Here is a 19,110-nt window from a genome sequence, read left to right as displayed (position 1 = left end):
AAGGGTCCCCTCTATGACTAAGCCTGTGACTGGGAGAAACACGGTAGAGGGGCGTGGCTTGGGAGGCATAAGCTGAAGCTGAGCTGTCATACTACTTAATCAGGCAGTTTGCTGGTGTGCACTTTTGTGTTTCTTTCTGACATCTAGTTTCACTGGGCCAGTCTGGCCCTTTGGAAGCTGGCACCCCACAGTGATTGAAGTCACCGGGTTGATATACAGGGGAGCTTGGATTGGAACTTTTTGTGTTATGGGTAACATAATATTATAGGTTTGTTTTCTTTAGAAAGCCCAGGTGGCCGTTCTTTCAGAGTGCATGTGCCGGTGACGGCATTGGCTGCATATACAGAAAATATCTCCTAAATGGAGATATTTACAGTACCTATAGGAAAGCCTTATTAGAGGCTTGCCTACAGGTACAAGTCAGAGATTGTAGTTTACTCCTACGTTAAGGCTGAACGCTAGACAGATATAAAAGACACACAAAAATCATGAATTATTATTTTTTGGATGCAAGTCTATAAAATGTAAATACCTGAATTTGAGCAGCTATTGGCCTTTTGAAGTTAATTTATAGCAGATTTGGCGCGTAAAAGGAAAAAGCAGCACAAAGCTCAGAGGAAGGGCATTTAATGATGCTGACCATCTAGTGGCAGGAAAAAAGTACTGCGGAGAACATTTCTGGATTGAAGGCGACTATTGCAGCAAAATCTGACTCATTTCATGTTTTATTGGGCTATTTAATTGTTATGGTTTAAGGAAGATATTGTACATTGTTTAAAGATATATAAAATAAATGAGGAGGGGCATAAGAAAAGTGGGAATAGGAAAGGGGTTAAGAAGTTAAATTGTGTAACACTTTAAGAACATTGAAGTCCTGACAGCAGGAGCCTTGCTGATTGCAGTGCTGTAGTGGTGACAAAACAGGAATGTGTCAGACCACAGTAGACAGTCTGGTGTTCTCAGAGTTTATCATTCTTTAACCAACTGTACCCACCAGGAAAAGAGCATTTTAGCTGCTGCTCGAAAAACCCTAAGGGCCCATTTACAGTTGTGCATTATGCCACGTGTTAAGACAGTCCTTTCTAAATGAATGGGCTGCCTTTGCACCCCAACATGCTTAAAATAGTAGATGACCCTTTTCTCTAATGCAATGCACTACTGTGATTTGTAACTCATTAAAATGCAGGTACGTCGCCTTAGTGTGTTTTGCACACATGGTACATGTGTTTAAAGCGGGAGTAAACCCGCTGACATTTTTTTTTTCCAGACCTGCAAGGGAAAAGGCATAATGAGCACCGCATACTAGCTCATTATGAAATACTTACATTAGAACGAGGCCCTGACATCTCACCCGATCCACACGAGGGAGCGGACATGTTCCCTCGGCGTGTCTTCCGGGTATAGCGGCTCCGGCCCTCTGAGTGGCCGGAGCCGCGATATCACTCACACGCACGGGAGACTTCTTTCCAGCAGGGTCCGGCGTCTGCCGGGCTTCCAGCTGAGAATCCCCTGTGCGCACACACGCCGCTGCAGTCAGCGGCTCATTGCGAGGGGAATATCTCCAAAACCATACAGGTTTAGGAGATTTTTACCTACAGGTAAGCCTTATTATAGGCTTACCTGTAGGTAAAAGTAAAAAAAAAAAAAAAAAAAAAAAAAACACACACTATACAACCGCTTTAAGTGCAATGAAAGCTTTAAATGAAATCAGAGTCATTGTACAAGCTGCAGAATTTTGTGCACCCGTTTTCTTTTTTCGCTTATTAAAAGCTGCATTTAAAATGAAATTCTGGGATAACCTTAACTACTCTTTAAACTGTCCCCTCCCCCTTCCTATGCTTACTAACCTGCGTAAAAAAAATAAAAAAATATAAAAATAAAAAGCTATATAAAAACACTTGCCTACTTTCAGGCCAATTCAATCTGGTCACATAATCCTGCTCCCCTGTGCCAGATAGTGTGGCTGCTGCAGGGGAGAGGAGAAGTGCTGGCAGTAGATGGACCATTGAAGCCTATGAGCAATGTCACACTCCCAGGCATTACCAGCTACTGTTGGAGCACTCTCTCCCATGCAGCTATTGCTGGCTGACACAGGGGATGACGTCAAGAGCGGACTGAATATAGGCAAGTATACAGATCTTTCTTACACACAGGTTAAGAAGCATAGGTGTTAGGAGGGGGGAGGGGACAGTTTGAAGAGTAGTTAGGGTTAACCCGGAATTCCACTTTAAAGTGATACTATAGTGATCATTACAGAAACTGATGCATTTAGCGCTGTACCCATCTAGACATTACTAAACCTCAGCTGTAAAAGGATAACCATGCTAAAGTTACAGATTATGCAACCCTGTGAGCTTTTTTTCTAAGCAAACTATCTCCAGCAGGGAGTGGCAGGACATGTAATTACACAGCAGGGTGCCTACCTCCGAATGCTTATCATGTTAGAGTCGGTTTATAACATTTTTTGATCGTAATCATTTTTTCTGTAATAAAGACATACTGAATGATCCCCATGGCTACACAAAAAGCCTTGTTTTCGGATGACGAAATATGAGTCAATTCTCAGGAAACAATCTGTGGTTTATTATCAAGTATGGATATTTTTACAGGGGCCACCAATTCTCTTCTGGAGCAATTCAGCTTCTAGCTATCCTCTAACTTCTGACTGCACGCTCCTCCAGGTTTACTCAAAGAAATGGCATCCTACTTATCGAGTGCATCACAGGACGATACATACCAGACTCCTATATTAAAGGACATAGTACTGCCTTATTCCCGATTACATCTCCATAGTTTGTCGTGTTCATAAGTTTACATTCCCCTGGCAGAATTTGTCAGATGTGGACCATTTTTTAAGACCAACCATAATTTTATTTTTAATGCAATTCAAATCAAGCTAATAGGCAAAACAAAACATAAAATTACTATTGCACAAACCATAGCAATAACCAGGTGACCCCTCACATTTGGCATGTCATTTTTTTTTGGGGGGGGGGGGGGGGGTTAGCCTCTCTTTTTTGGAGGGATCCCGCTCCCACTTCCTCCCAGGGCACCGGAAGGAAGTTCACCTCTCCCCCTTCCTCTCGGCAATCATCTGGGACATGTCACAGCGCCCAGATGATTGCCCAGCCAGTTACAATGCGCAGATTGGCTCGAAGCCACAGCCAGGCGCCCACAGTGACAATACCGGCACTGCATTCCCAGCATGCCAGAAATGTTTTTTCTTTAAATCGTTAAATTGTTGTGTTTAGTTCCATTTTAAATAGTTCTTTTGGGCCAAGCTGGCCCACATGAACTAATTCCATTACATAATTATGCAGAGGCAATATACTGAAGTAGCATTAGTTGCATACGGTAAATGGTTCCTCAATGTCTGCTGCCGGAATTAAAAAGAGTTGGGGCGAGTGCTTGTATTTTATCATTGAAAACAAGGATTCCTCTGATAGGCTGAGGTGTAGAGGTAGGCAGATGACATTATGGTTTCCACCTCAGCTAATCAGAGTCTTCTATTCACCGATAAAATGCAAGGCTTCTCCAGAATGGCACAGAAGCACTTGGGAAGTCACTCATACTTCTCCCTGAACACAGTGTCACCTACTATACAGTATATAGCTAATGCTACTACAGTACATTACAGCACACACACACGCACACACATACACACACACAGCAGTCACATCATTATGTAATGGAAATAGATTGGGTCAGCGTGGCATGAAACCTGGAATTCTACTTGATGAATCAATGACAGCTTGCCATTTTTTGGAAAGGTTGTGAATGAACCCCTTTTTTCCCTCATATGGCAAAGATGCATTTGGAAAGCCTCCAAGTCCTGAAATATTTTTTGGCTGTCAAGCTTTAACTCAATGTTTGAGATCTCTCCAAAATGGCTCAATGATTTGAAGTTCAGGAGATTGTGATGGCCACTCAAGAACCTCAATTTTTTTTCTGCTGAAGCCACTGAAGGGTTGACTTGGCCATATGTTTCAGATCATTGCCATGTGGGAAAGTTGAAGTGCTCCTCATGAGCAGATTTTCCTTCGATGGAATTTTCTGATGTGCTGCAGTTTTAATCAAAATTCCTTGTGCCACTGTAGCTTACACATCTCCAAACAGGCAAAGATCAATCTCTATACCTCATGGTAGGGATTTCGTACTTTTCTGCAATCGGCCTTGTTGGCTCCTCTCCAAATATCACTTTATGGCAGGGCTCGACAAATCCCAGGCGCCAGGTCGCCGTTGCGACTAGAAATTGTGACCTGGCGCCTGGGTTTTTGTCACTGACAGGTGCCTCTGTTGCTCTGTGTCTGGTGCCTCCAGACACAGAGCACTGTCTGGTAGTCGGGATGGAGCAGGAAAAGAGCGGCTCAGCAGCCTCTGACATCCTCCTCCTCCTCCACACACTGTTGGCAGAGCAGCGCCGCAGTGTGTGAAACTGTGTGGCGAGGAGCTGTCAAAATTGAGGCTGAATGTCGGGGTGGGCGGAACCCTGCTTTCCAACACCAGCCAATGGGATGGGATCTGGGCAGGCCGATACGTGTATGTGACCCCTCCCCTTTCTTAAGCAGCCCAATCATTGGCTGGATAGCTGCCGGGTCCCGCCCACCCCCGGGTCCCGCCCACCTCTGACATCACGCTGAATGTGTCAGCTCCTCTCTCTCTCTCTCCATACAGTTTCACACAGTGCAGCACTGCAGGGAGCATTCAGTTTCACAGTTACACTATCGGCTGTGAAACCTGCCAGTGCCAACCAGTGCCACCTGCCAATACCAGTTAGTGCCACATGCCAGTGCCACCTGCCAATGCCAGTTAGTGCCACCTGCCAATGCCATCTGCCAGTGCCAGTTAGTGCCACCTGCCAATGCCAACCAGTGAAATCCAGTGCCACTTGCCAATCAGTGCAAGTTAGTGCCAATCAGTGCAATCCAGTGCCACTCGCCAATCAGTGCAATCCAGTGCCACTCGCCAATGCCAGTTAGTGCACCTGCCAATGCCATCTGTCAGTGCCATGTGCCATCCAGTGCCACCTGCCAGTGCCACCTGCCAGTGCCAGTTATTGCCACCTGCCAGTTATCAGTGCCACCTGCCAGTGCCAGTTATCAGTGCCACCTGCCAGTGCCAGTTAGTGCCACTGCCAGTTAGTGCCACATGCCAATGCCATCTGCCAGTGCCAGTTAGTACCACCTGCCAGTGCCAGTTAGTGCCACTTGTCAGTGCCACCCGTTAGTGCAATCCAGTGCCATCTGCTAGTGCCAACCAGTGCCACCTGCCAGTGCCATCCAGTGCCACCTGCCAATGCCATCTGTCAGTGCCACGTGCCATCCATTGCCACCTGCCAGTGCCAGTTAGTGCCACATGCTAATGCCATCTGCCAGTGCCACCTATCAGTGCCAAGCAGTGCTACCTGCCAGGGCAAATCCAGTGCCACCTGCCACTTGCCAGTTAGTGCCACTTGTCAGTTAGTGCCACCTGCCAGTGCCACCCAGTGCCACCTGCCAGTTAGTGCCACCTGCCAGTGGCAAGCAGTGCAACCTGCCAGTGCAATCCAGTGCCACCTGCCAGTTAGTGTAGCCTACCAATGCTGCCCATCAGTGCCACCTGCCAGTGCTGCCCATCAGTGCCACCTGCCAGTGCTGCCTATTGGTGCCCATCAGTTCCAACCTCAATGCCGCCCCATCAGTGCCCATTACTGCAGCCTATCAAAGCACATCAGTGAAGGAGAAAAAAAACGTATTTGCAAAATCTTATAACAAAACAAAAAATTGATATAGATAGATAGATAGATAGATATATATATATATTTTTTTAAATATGGTCTTTTTCTCTTGGCATCAGGCATGAGCAATTCTTATTGTCCGATGCCCCAGACATGCAGTTCTGGGCGCTGGGCAGAGGATTTAAATAACTGGCTCCTAGTTTTTTCAGCTGGCCCCTAGATTCTAAGCAAATTTGTCAAGCCCTGCTTTATGGTTAGAACCATGAGGTTCAGTGTTGGTCTCATCACTTTTTGTAGGCTTTTTAAAGTGCTGTTTAGACAACAATGGCTAACATTTTACAAATTCTGGTAGGGGTATGTACACTTATGGGCACAAGCGTGCTTAGAGATACTTTAGACTACCTCTAGTTCTCTCTTTCTACTTACCTTATATGGGGTTTTCATTGAGTGACATCTTGTGACTACGGGTCACTGTGACCGAAGAATACCGTTTTTAGCACTGGTACACTTCTGGGGAGTATCAGCACACTTTTTTTTTTGGAGTGTCGATTTCTCAGTCAGTCAATACAATATTTGTTAAAGTGGTTGTAAACCCTTACAAACCACTTTGACCTACAGGTAAGCCTAGATTAAGGCTTACCTGTAGATCCAAGAAATATCTCCTAAACCTATACGGTTTAGGAGATATTTACAAAAAGACAGGCACGCAGGCGCACTGAGCAGGCCGCAGATCACGGCGATATGCCGCTCGTGTCGGCTCCCGTGCGCATGCGCAGGAGTGACGTCATCGTGGCTCCGGCGAATCACAGCGCTGGAGCAGCGAGACCCGGAAGACACTCCGGGATACATGGCAGCGGTGAAGATGGAGGATTATCCCTTTGCCTTGCAGGTTGCATTTTTATTTTATTTTTTTATTTGCCTTTACTTCCTCTTTGACACCCTAAAATGACTACAATATGGCTAAAATGTATTATTATTGATCACAGAAGTAAAAAATCCAACAAAAAGACAGAAAATTCCTAAATGGCACTCTTTTGTCAGTTTTTCTAACATTATGCTATATTTGGGTGCAACAAACTTTTCTTCAAGGATAAGAAAGGTATCGAATTCAACTCAACTCATCTTCAAGGGAAATCTTCCAGTGGGGACAACTGGTAAAGAGTAACTCCACTTTTGTTGATAAAAAAAAAAAAAAAAAAAAAAAAAACATTCCCCTCTAGGTCATCAATGTACATTGCAGGGATTTTAACAAAATTTGTTGCAGAATCCAACCTTTTGTTCTTCTGAATAAATAGCCGGTTGCTTCCCTGTGTGCAAAGTGAATGTGAATGGAAGTGATTTTATAATTATCAGCTACTGCAGTTGCAGGGTTCTAAAGGGAGAGCGACAGGGTCTGCATCCCTTTGGATGCGATTTTCCTTTAGGAGTATCCCACCAAAAATGATTTTTTTTGTTGCAGGGGATATCCAAAATCAAACTTCTATCTTAGTGAAGACTTTGTACAGAATGCTTCAAGATTGTAATTTTCTGTAAAAATGCAATATGGCAGCGCAGTTTGAAAACCAAAAAGGTAATTTTTAAAAACAATTACAATATGACTTGTGTAGCAATTGTACATGGTATATAAATTATTTTTTTTTGCTATTTTTGTCCCCTTTAATGTGACAACTTAGAGGGGGTTTCTTTCACACTGGAAAGATATCTTCTCACTGTCTGTTGAGTATCATCTGCCAGGCCCCCAGGTGCAACTTTTCATGCGATTTGACAGTTTCAAATTGCATGGCAAGTCACACCCTATTGTCCGCATTGGAAATTGACTTTGAATGTAGTTCCTGCACTGCTTTTTGAAAGTTCAAGTGCGACTTCCATAGACATTTGTGCATAAAGTCACACAGATTTCTTCCAAGTCACACCTGAATTAGCACTGAAATGCTACTCTGAAGTGAAGTAGCACAATTTAAATGTTGCGATTGGTTTGCCCAGGATGTAAGCCCAGGTTCACACTGAGCTCTGGGAATTAAGCCGTGCAAGTTCAGCTAAACTCTCACGATTTCACTTCCGCATGCCAGTCCCGATTTTGGCCGCGATTTCAGAGACATCTGCACAGATTTCAATGTAAATCGCAGCCCTAAAATCGCAAAAAAAGTAGTACAGAAACGACTTTAAAAATCGGTGCGCTGCCACAAATGTAGGTGCCATTGCCGGCAATTGCCGATTTGACATGTCAAATCGTACCAATGTGAACCAGGGCTAAAGAATAGGAAGTGCTGTGAAAGCTCCCTAAATAGACACAGATGGCAAAGAAAAAAAACTGACAAAGGTTTTTATCTGTCCCCTACTCTGTTCAGAATGAACAAAAAAATAAAGTTTTGGTTTCTAGACTTTTTTTGTCAGATTTTATTTTGAATTATTTTCTACTTTTAGAGCCAGTTGCCACCACAGAAACACACTTCCGGATGCGTTTCTACATGTGCATTTTTTATGCATTCTAGTGTGTTTGTTCCCCGCTTCCCCCCCCCCAAATTTTCCTGGGTTGTTTTGCTGTAATGCGTTTCGCTGCGTTTTGGATACGCTCCAGTTTGTTTTTGATGTCTTTTGCCATGTTCCAGAGCAGAAAAAAAAAAAATGCAACATGTTCTAGGGTCACTAAAATCCATGTGACCTACTTCTATGCGTTTTTGATGCAGAAAAAAAAAATGCACTGGACTGTATGTGGTATGAACCTGTCCTAATGTATAATATTCAGTTTCAGAGCAGCATTGTCAGCTCCCTAAAGAAGTTGAAAGCTCACTGGACTTCTGCCAGATCTACAAAGATTTGACACTTATGGAAAAGAAATATGCAATTGAAAATGTTTTATAACAAAGCAAAAAGAACCAAATAAAAACAGTTGTGCTTTTTAAAATAAATAACAAAATTGATACCAAGTATCCTGATGTGGAACTGACATGGGAGGAAAAACGAATGAAAGCCATTAAAGATGTCCTTCCATTTCTTCCACACCCACTACTCTGCTCAGTGTCCCGTGCCAGCTTCGTCCTTGCGATTCACTGCTAAATTATCAGAATTGTCGCTGAATCGGGTGGTAATCATGTCTTATCTCCTGCTGTAAATCTTATCAAATCTTTTTAAAAAATTTAATGGAAAGTGTTTTTGGCTGTATATGTGAAATAATTCAATGCAGTGGAAAAAGAATCTCATCAATGCTTCTTTTCTTGTACAGTATAGTTTAAGCTGGGGCAGCAGCACCTACTCATAATCTAACTAAGCTCTGCGTTCTGGTTCTGCTTGGCTGATCCTTGTATTTCATTACATATTTACCAGACAGGGTCTGTCTAACAGTAATTGAACCTGCAATCTCTAATGATATGAAACACACACAATGCTCCTGCTAAGCAGTGACCATGTAATCTTTTGGTACAAGAGCTTGGGAATTGGTAAACTTTTCACTCAAAATAATATGATACAGTAAGGCTTACATGTACCCGGTTGATTAAGGTTTAGGCTGTAATGAATAAAGTAGACCTATACTCAAATGATAATGCTCACCTATTCTGTCAAACTCCGACCATTATACAAAAGCAACAAAATAGCGTTCTGCAGAAGCTCCCCCTTTTGTGGGTCTGTTTATGTGGACTCTACTGACTGGGCTTGAAAGACTGACATTCAGGAATAGCCAGCTGGTTGGCAACCGACAGCCTCAATAGTGATCCTCCACTTTGTCAGCGGTCATGTGACCAATACTGGAGGGAGCCCACAGTCATCGAAAGGAGACTATGGGGCCATCAAATGTTGTCTATAGGGCCATAAATACATTTATGTTTAAACTCCTCATACATCTTAGAGAAATGTTGTCACATTGAGCCGTTATTGGGATCACCAGACACCCCTTGTGAAAGTCCTATTAGACATATCTGAAATACTTTCTTCCCAGCTCCACAAAAATAAATGTTGAAGACATTTCCTAGTGACACCTTTTCACAACCGGACTAGGATGTCAGGAGTTGGGGGGGAATGTCTTTTCCCAACGCCACCCACAAGTCGGGGGAATGTCTTTTCCCAACGTCACCCACAAATTGGGGGAATGGCTTTTCCCAACATCACCCACAAATCGGGGGAATGGCTTTTCCCAACATCACCCACAAATCGGGGGAATGTTTTTTCCTTAACGTTGCCCATCAGTCGGGGAATGGCCTATTTCAATGCCAACCATCAGTCTGAGAATGGCTTATTCCAACACAGCCCATATGCCTGAAAATGTCTTATTCTTTTACAACCTAATCACACAAGCAGTTAGTTGGCTTTTAAAGCGATTTCACAGTGGAAAAAAAAAAAAAAAAAAAATCTAAGGCAAAAGGGTCCCCCCTTTCCCAAAACCACCTTATTTGTCACCAAGCCCTCAAAAAATTATGTGAAACGTTTATCTGAGAGCGGAAAAAAACCCGGCAAACCAAGATTCCATGTGATAGTGCCTAGGCCCAATGACTGGCCTCATGCATGAATGGTGGGAGGCAGGGGGAGAATAACATGTTCCCCAAACCTGATGTACAAGGTATATCTGTAGGTTGTCATGAAGGAAAGCTACCTGAAGGCACTGTTTTGTGCCAGCGGTGCACCTTTTGCCTTGATGGTAAAGTAGAAACATGGGAAGCTAAATCACATTAATAATAATATTATATATATATATATATATATATATATATATATATATATATATATATATATATATATACACACACACACACACACACACACACACTCAAGGTTATTTATATTTTTTTTAATTAAATACAACCTTATATTGTAAGCACCCAGAGGTGCACAGCATATGTAGATTAATTAGAGCATTATCATTATACCATAAAGAAGGCTGGGTATATAAGACCACAGATGGCGGATTGGGAGCTTCCTGATGACGGGCATATCTATTGGCTAAAACGCATCGAGACACGATCGCTTCTTCGTGATAATATATCCGTCCGGAATACGAACATAGTAGACCGAGCCCCACCGTAACCCAGCGGCGTCTGAATGGAGACTGGCCGGATTACCCTTTTAACAATACACATGCTGATAACACCAGGTGCCAGGCATAGGCACTATACAATGTGAGTGCATCCCATTTGTATTTAATATGTGTTTTTACATTATGGGAGCGCCCCTTCTAATATTCTTTCTCCCCATCCACGGAGGACCATCCTAAGTGGACTTGGAACTCACCATCTAGGGTTTATACATCCCCACAAAGCGCAAGTGACCATTCTAGCAATAGGTGGTCAAAGTGTAAGGGTGAGTGTACATCCATGTGGGACACCTCTGTCTGAACACCGAATACTGGAGCACCTACAAATGATTTACGCACGAGCACTTTATTTCACAATAAAGTAGGACTGTTAACTGAAATGTTTGTTTTATACACTGATGATTATTATGTTTGAAAATTCATATTGGCCAAGCGCGGTGTTTAACTTTTTCATGTCACTGTGACGCTAGTTAGCTCACATTCACACTGCCGCTGGCAATCATTTGATTTATTATTTCTTTGGTGCAAAGATTTTTTTTTCCCTTTTTAATAACCAACACCTTACAAGATATCCGAAGAACTCCCTTCATAGGCCTAAAATATATTACATAAAAATGCATTCACAAAAAAAAAAAAAAAAAAAAAAAAAAAATTATATTATATTATAATTATAATTAAAAATAAAATAATAATTAAATAATAAAATTATAATTATAATTAATTATAACTAGTACACAAGAGTCGATGTTTTTGGGAGTTTGTTAACGTTTGCAGTTGATCGAACATAGTCAAGTAACCAGCCAGTGAGAGAAGAATCCACGTAAAAACAATACATGGGGAGGTTGAACAGTATATTAAACTAGCATAATAAACAGCGTTAAAAATAAATCAAGATGTAATTGAAACATTATGATTTGGCCTGTAATTTTATTTTTATTATTCTATATAGTTTTGTTGAGTTTTCCGTGAATTACAACATCCAGAGTACATAGACAAAAATGTGAACAAAAAATACAATTTCAGAGATATAAAGGGTGCAAGAACCCTTCATGGCTGTAGCAAACTATTCTCAGGGTTACACAAATGCCCCAGAAGGTATCCATAAAGCAAGCACTATAGTATTGTTAAAGGCAAACCTAGCATGAACACTCTCAGGAGCCATCATCTCCAGTTTGTCCTCCAACAGGTGGTACTATACCTATCGGGACAGTAGAGTTGCAGGCCACCACGTGGTATAGATACAAACTGCGGGAGTGTCTGCGAAAAAAGGACGGGGGGGGGCTACAGACCCCTAAACTGGTCATGTCTAAACTGGTGTCATTTGAGCAACAAGCCCATAATGGGCTTGTCCATTTTCCCCAGAATCAAGGTGCATTGGTTACATATCCATATCTATTGTAAAGAAAGAACTGTGGAAAAAAAAAAGATTTTTTTTGGGGGCCAGAACAGGTACATGTGGGCCCAATGAAGCAGGGTCAAAAATGTATTATCAGCTCCTACTACAACGATACGCCAACATACTAAAGCCTCTTCTACCACGTATAATCCAACAGCACACGGAACATCTCCATTTATTAACAAGAACGGTATACTGAACACTAGAAGGTCCTTGTTAAAACTCCCACATGACTCCCACAGGAACTGGCCTTGCAATACACCTCCAGTGAATACAATGCCATGCGCTTTGTGGCCTCTCAAATAGATGTATTTCATTCAAATACAAAGCAGTCTGAAGGTGTTTTATATCAAATAAAAGCTGTCAGAACGAGATATGGTTATGACGTACATGGATAGCATCCGTTCTCCGACAGATCAGAAAAGCTACTCTGGTTACCTATTTTTTGGGGGGAAATCAAGGCTCAGCAACCCCTGAACACAGTACATTGAGACCTGTAGTTCTAACCCTGCTAGAAAGTCACAAATTCCTAATTTCGGATAAACTTATAATGGAGGTTGTAGAGCCCTGGGTGCTCAACCTGTGGCCCTTCAGCTATTGAAGAACTGCAAGTCCCATGAGGCATTGCAAGGCTGACAGGTAAAAAGCATGACTCCCAAATGCAGAGGCATGATGGGACTCATAGTTTCACAACAGCTGGAGGGCCACAGGTTGAGCACCCTTGAGTTACATTATCCTAGCACCCAGCTCCACTCTTGGCATCTACAGATGTGAATGGCGATTGTGGCTGCACGTGGCTGAAGAGGCCTGGATGTCGAGGCTTCTTCGGATTCTACCTGGTTGTTATGGCGAACCCAAAAAGTTTCCATACTTTAAAGGACTCAGTTATATATGGGCACCTGAGCAAGAGCAATGCAAATTCTAGCAGAATACCCCCCTTCACCTAGGAAGCCCAGGTGCCGCGTACAGCTGCCTGTAGACATGAATGGCTGTAATTAGGGTATATGCTGCTGCTTACATAATCTCATAAATATCATATTGACAAAAGCAAAAAAAAAAATGAAAAAAATATGTTCTATTCTGCCTCGCAGCACTGGGGTTGTTGGTTCATATGCCAATCAGGACACTAGCTGCATGAAGTTTGCATGTTCTCCCTGTGCGGGTTTCCTCTGGGTACTCCAGTTTCCTCCCAGGCTCCAAAGACATACTGCTAGGTTAACTGTCTCCTGCCAAAGCCTGCATTCACATCTAGTGGTTGCTTAGAGTTGGAGATCACGCTGGACTGACTTTATCAGTCACTCTTGTGTTTTTAGCTGCCACTTTTCCATTTCTACATCTTTATACAAATATATTCTTATGTATCCTTTTGTTTGTTGAATGGCCCTGAAGAAGGGGGGGGAGTCACTGTTCCCCGAAAGTCATTGGCTTGACTTTACTAGCTGCTACTTTCCATAAACGTCTTTAAAATTCATATACTCCCTAATATCTACTTTCCAAATGCATTCATATTCAGGCATTGCATGAATGTGCGTTTTTTCTTTGCAATATACATAGGGCAGCCCATTTATTTGAACAGACTGCCCTATGTGTGACAAGTGTGCCAAGGAAGCTTTGGGTGTAGAGCTATGGCCACATTTGGGGTGCCATTGACAATGAATGGATCTGCAAGAGCAATGTGGAGCCTAAACTGACCCTAGTGTGTGTATGAGAAATAGGGACCTTAGAGTGTAAGCTCCTTTGATCAATATGAATGTGTAATATCTGTAAAGTGCTGAGTACATTTCCTGCCATATATAAATACTAGTAATAAATTAACATTGTTGGAATACTCCAGTACGCTATACTACTGTTTACACAAGCGCCGGTGTATACCTGACACTTATGTCTATAGGCATCTGTACGTAGCACCTGGGAATCCCGGGTGAGGGGGTGGCTAGTTTGGACATGCTGGAATTTACAATGCAGGGGCACAGGAATCTACATCTAAAGCTGCGATTTTGAATCTGGCAAAATTCTGCCTGCATTTCCAAACTGCCCCATTCACATCTCATGTAGCTGGAATCCGCTTTTTTTTTGTGTGCGATTTACACGCTTTTGTGCGTGTCCTGCAAAAAGGTTTGTGCACCTTGTTTTGGGTGACGAGCTTCATGCAATTTTGTGAAGCACGTTTTGCCATGCGTTTTTGACATGCAACAATTGCAGCAAAAAAAAAAAAAAAAAAACACACTGCACTCGGGGTGCTATTAAGACTGCATGCCACCCAAACGAACGTGTGTTTTGCCGCAATTTTGGAGCAGTCCAGAATTCTAAATTGCTATTCAGGGTGCCGTTAAGATTGCATGGAATCCAGATGCGTGCCTTACCGCAATTTTGGAGTAGTCTGGAATTCCAAATTGCTATTTAGGGTGCCGTTAAGATTGCATGGCACTCAAATATGTATCTTGCCGCAATTTTGGAGCACTCCGGAATTCCAAATTGCTAGTCGGGGGGGCCATTTAGATTGCATGCGACCCAAATGCATATCTTGCCGCAATTTTGAAACAGTTCGGAATTCCAAATCACTGTGCGAATGTAGTCGCAAATCCTGGCAAAAACACGTAATGCGCTTTTGGTGCCATTAATTCTTAACAGCTCCCCAAAACTCGTAGGGATTTTGCTGCAACTGTTGTGCAAGCAAAATGCAGGTGAAAAAAAAAAAAAAAAAAAAGTGCCTGGCTTAGGGCCAAAAGTTTAGTCCTTTTAGAGCTTCTTTGGCTTGACAAACGGGCACGTGAATGGGCTGCTCTATGTGCGGCACACAGAAACGCAGGTAAATCATGCAACACAAAAAAAAACACCTGATTTGGCTAAGCAAAATGTGAATGAGGTCTTACAGAACGGTCCTGACTTCGCTTGCTTGTTCCAGGGCAGTAAGCGTTGCAGCCAAAGCAGCCAGGCAATGCGCATCTTCAGAAAGAGGGGTGCGGCGGGCTCGTCTTTATCAATCTTATTTTAGATTCCTTTATTGATCAGAGAACTACAAGTATCAGCATGCTGAGTAGTATATGGGAAGCATGTGCCCAGTGTTGCCCCCCCTCCTCATCTTACCTGCCAGGGTGACATGCACGGTGCAGACAAGGAGCCCGGTGATGAGGCTCACCAGCCCCGGGGTGCCCATGCTTCCTCACCGGCCAGCCATCCCTCCTGGCAGCTTCATAGCAGCGCCGTCCCCTCCTCCGATCACCTGCGGCACACGATGACAGCTGACGGTCAGAGAGTGACAGCTCACATCCCAGCCGGCGATCAGTGTATGGGGGTCATCATCGCACGATCCGGGGGGGGCAGACAAGCACCGATCATCCACAAGAAGAAGCTCCAATGCCTCGCGCTGTGTATGGAGAGCCCAGCCTATATAGAAGAGCCCGGTCCCAGCCTATGGATCGGGGCAGAAGAGACACTCTATCCCCACTCCAGCCGCACACACACCGGCCGACGTCTCCTCCTTTTCCTGATGTGAGCCGTGTGTACCGGAGGACGGAGCGCCGGGAGAGCAGCAGGAAGAGGCGTGCGAGTATCCCGAGCCCCCCTCCGTCTGTGTGCCGCGCTCCCTCTGCTGTCTCATCCAGGGTATTACACGTCTCTGCATTTCTCTGGGGGCTCCTGATTGTGTGGCCCTGAGGGGGGGGCCTGAAGCTAGTAGTCTGGGCTTACATTAATATATTGTTTAGACAGGCTCCTAGTAATTAACCGATTCATGCCCAAAGGTAAATCAAATTTCACACCTGCATGTGGTTTTACAACTTAGAATAAATCAAAATAATCATAAATAAATAATAAATACAATAAGGGCCGGTTCACACAGCGGGCGATGCGAGGCGACACGACTCGCCTCGCCTCGCTCCCGCAAGTCGCCCCCGTTCTGTACAATGGAACCGTTCTGAGAGGAGCGACTCGAGTCGCTCCGACTCAGAAAAAAGGTTCCTGTACTACTTCTGGGCGACTTCGGGGGCGACTTGGATTGACTTCTATACAGAAGTCCTCTGCAAGTCCCCGCTGAGGTCACCGCAGGTCGCGGCGAGGCAAGTCGGAGACGCCTCGCCGCGCCTGCAGTGTGAACCGGCCCTAAACGAATACTATGTAATAATAAACAACCAGGGCCAGTACTACCACTAGGCGGATTAGGCAACCGCCTAGGGCCCCCGGCCGCCGGATATTTTATTCCGCACTGTCCTCCACAGAGCCAATTAACCCCTAATGCCCCGTACACACATTCCGATTATCGGACCACAAAAGTCGATTTCGGACAGATCGTTCGATAATCTGATCGTTAGTATGCAGCTTTCGACAGCCGATCACGACAGTCCGTTCAACCAAACCAAAGGGACAAACAGGAAAACTTCGGTCGGATGACAGCCCATTGTACGACAATTGTGTAGTCAGTACAGTATGCGTCTGATAAAAGTCGTTTGACAAACACCACGCATGATCGGAAACACGAAAATAAACCAGAAGGACACAGGGGTCACATGTATTTGACATAATTTAAAATACGTAGCTACGCACAACGGAAGATTTTTGCCGGAAACGTACGACAAAAATCTTACACACATTTTGCACTGTTTTATTCCATCTTAGTTGTATGCAACAAAATGTGAATGATCTGTCTTGCGATAATCGGAACGTGTGTACGGGGCATTACCCTTAAAAAAAAAAGAAACACCCTAATCCTAACAAAATAACACATTGTTATCAATAATAATGATAATATTAAACAGTGGCGTTGCTAGAGGGTGACTTTTGGGGCTATAGCCCCAAGTCTCTCCAGGGGACCCAAGGGGAGGGGAGGCTCTCTGGGGACCCTGATGTAAGTGGGGGGCTCTCTGTGGACACTGATTTTAGGGGGAGGCTCTCTGGGGACCCTAATGTAAGGGGGGTTCTCTGGGAACCCTGATATAAGGGTGAGGCTCTGTGGGGACCCTGATGTAAGTGTGAGGCTCTCTGGGGACCCTGATGTAAGTGTGAGGCTCTCTGGGAACCCTGATGTAAGTGTGAGGCTCTCTGGGAACCCTGATGCAAGGGGGAGGCTCTCTGGGGACCCTGATGCAAGGGGGAGGCTCTCTGGAGACAATGATTTTAAGGGGGAGGCTCTCTGGGGACACTAATGTAAGGGGGGCTCTCTGGGGACCCTGATATAAGTGGGAGGCTCTCTGGGGACCCTGATGTAGGGAGGAGGCTCTCTGGTGACCCTGATGTAAGGGGGGGCTCTCTGGGGACCCTGATGTGGGGGGGGGCTCTCTGGGGACCCTGATGCAAGGGGGAGGCTCTCTGGGGACCCTGATTTTAAGGTGGAGGCTCTCTGGGGACACTAATGTAAGGGGGGCTCTCTGAGAACCTTGATGTAAAGGGGGGGCTCTCTGGGGACCCTGATGTAAGTGGAGTCTCTCTGGGGATATATACACACACACGTATATTACTGAATATACATGTGTATGCCCATCCAAGCGTATAACTTTTTTTACTACGCTGCTATGGGCTCTAGCCCCAGAGAAGAAGAGGAGGCGCCAATCCTGCCCATAGGGAAGCAGCTCAGAAGAGGAGGCGCATTCCGTGCCAAATCCACTCCCCTTCCCGCCTTATTCAGCGTCAGGAAGAAGAGCTGGGCGTCCCCCCTCAGAGCGGAGAAGATCAGCGGGAGGAGGAACCAGAGGCAAGGCTGGGAGAAGGGCGGAGCCAGCTTCAGTCTCGTCAGGAAGAGCGTCTGGGGGTGGAGTCGTAGGAAGGTCCGTAGGCGAAGCTTTAGGAATGACGAGCGGGAGATCATCAGGTATGATGGAAGGTGGAACAGGGGGCGGAGCCTTATCAAAGGAGCCGGCTTTGTCTCAGCAAGCAGAGCTGTCTCCTTGGCAATGTATGACGCAGTCAGCTAGTGAAACAGGGACCACTGGTGGGTCTGCGTTCTATAAACCTGTCCATCATTCTCTAACTGCAGGTATGGGTGCATTGACATCTGTTAATGTATTAGCCAATACAGCTGATCTTTTATCTAAAGTGGTGTGGTAGTGTGGTACCCCACCAGTGTATGGACCCAGCATTTTCAACCAGGTGGGTTGAGGGGCTCCAGGGCGCTTGCAACGTTAGGAGGAAACTGACTTTTCAGTTTCCTAGTTATTTACTAAAATCTGTTTTGGGATCTGGAGCCCGGGGATTTCGTAGTGATCCGGGTGGGATGAAATCCCCAGTCCTGGGTCCAGATTTTGGGATTCACCAGCACACTGACTGGTCAGGTGTGTGTTGGTCTATTTCTAGACACCTGACCAGGGTTCTGGGCTCCACCCTCCCGAGGAGTCCAGGCAAGCAAGGGAGAAGCATGCATGTCTGCATGCATGCATGTCTGCATGGTGTAGTCAGAGGGCCCAAAGCTGTGGGCTGAGCAGTAAGGAAGATTAAAAGAGGTACAGTTCTTGTACATGATCTCTGTTATATGGCCAAGAGGGCTTAAGGGTAAAGCCAAAACGGCAGTACTGCTGACCATAGAGCCAGGTGGCTTGGTATTTTTTCGTTTACTACTGCTGTGAAATTGAAACCCCTGCGTGGGAATTATTGATGGACATTTTCTTTTCTTTTTTTAATAAAAGTGGGTCAAAAAGCCCTGAAATTGAGTTTGTGGTGTGGATTGGTCTCGCTAGTGGGTACTACACTGGACTTATACAACCCCCAATATTACAGTGGCTAAAGATTTAGTCTAATAATGGTCAATCTCCAGCTATGCCTAATTTTTCTGTTCCTTCTAATGACATTTCAGCAATGGGAGTTTGGACGCCATCTAGTGGTGTTTCTGCAGATTGCACCTAAACATGTCAAGCTATTCCAAATACATGTATTTCTTCTTACCAGTCTGCTAAATCTCAGAATTTGCCTGAAACCCGTTTAAAAGTATCTATTACGTGTGAAGTAACTCCGTTGGGTTTTCATTTATCTCATTCAGTGAAGGAAACA

General features: G+C 44.5%; 1 protein-coding gene across 1 annotated transcript in view; it reads right to left on the bottom strand.

Moving 5' to 3' along the window:
• Positions 1–15,705, bottom strand: part of TYRO3 (TYRO3 protein tyrosine kinase) — a 312,942-nt gene extending 297,237 nt beyond the window's left edge. The window contains exon 1 of the mRNA XM_077464521.1: positions 15,223–15,705. Coding sequence (XP_077320647.1) covers positions 15,223–15,292 — 70 coding nt within the window. The 5' untranslated portion in view covers positions 15,293–15,705. The remainder of the gene's footprint in view (positions 1–15,222) is intronic.
• Positions 15,706–19,110: the final 3,405 nt, after the last annotated feature.

Source organism: Lithobates pipiens, unplaced genomic scaffold (genome assembly GCF_037356315.1).
Source record: "Lithobates pipiens isolate NorthernLeopardFrog02 unplaced genomic scaffold, aLitPip1_a1.2 Scaffold_30, whole genome shotgun sequence".
In the NCBI taxonomy this organism is placed as follows: Eukaryota; Metazoa; Chordata; class Amphibia; order Anura; family Ranidae; genus Lithobates; species Lithobates pipiens.
This window is presented reverse-complemented; position numbering and strand designations above follow the sequence as displayed.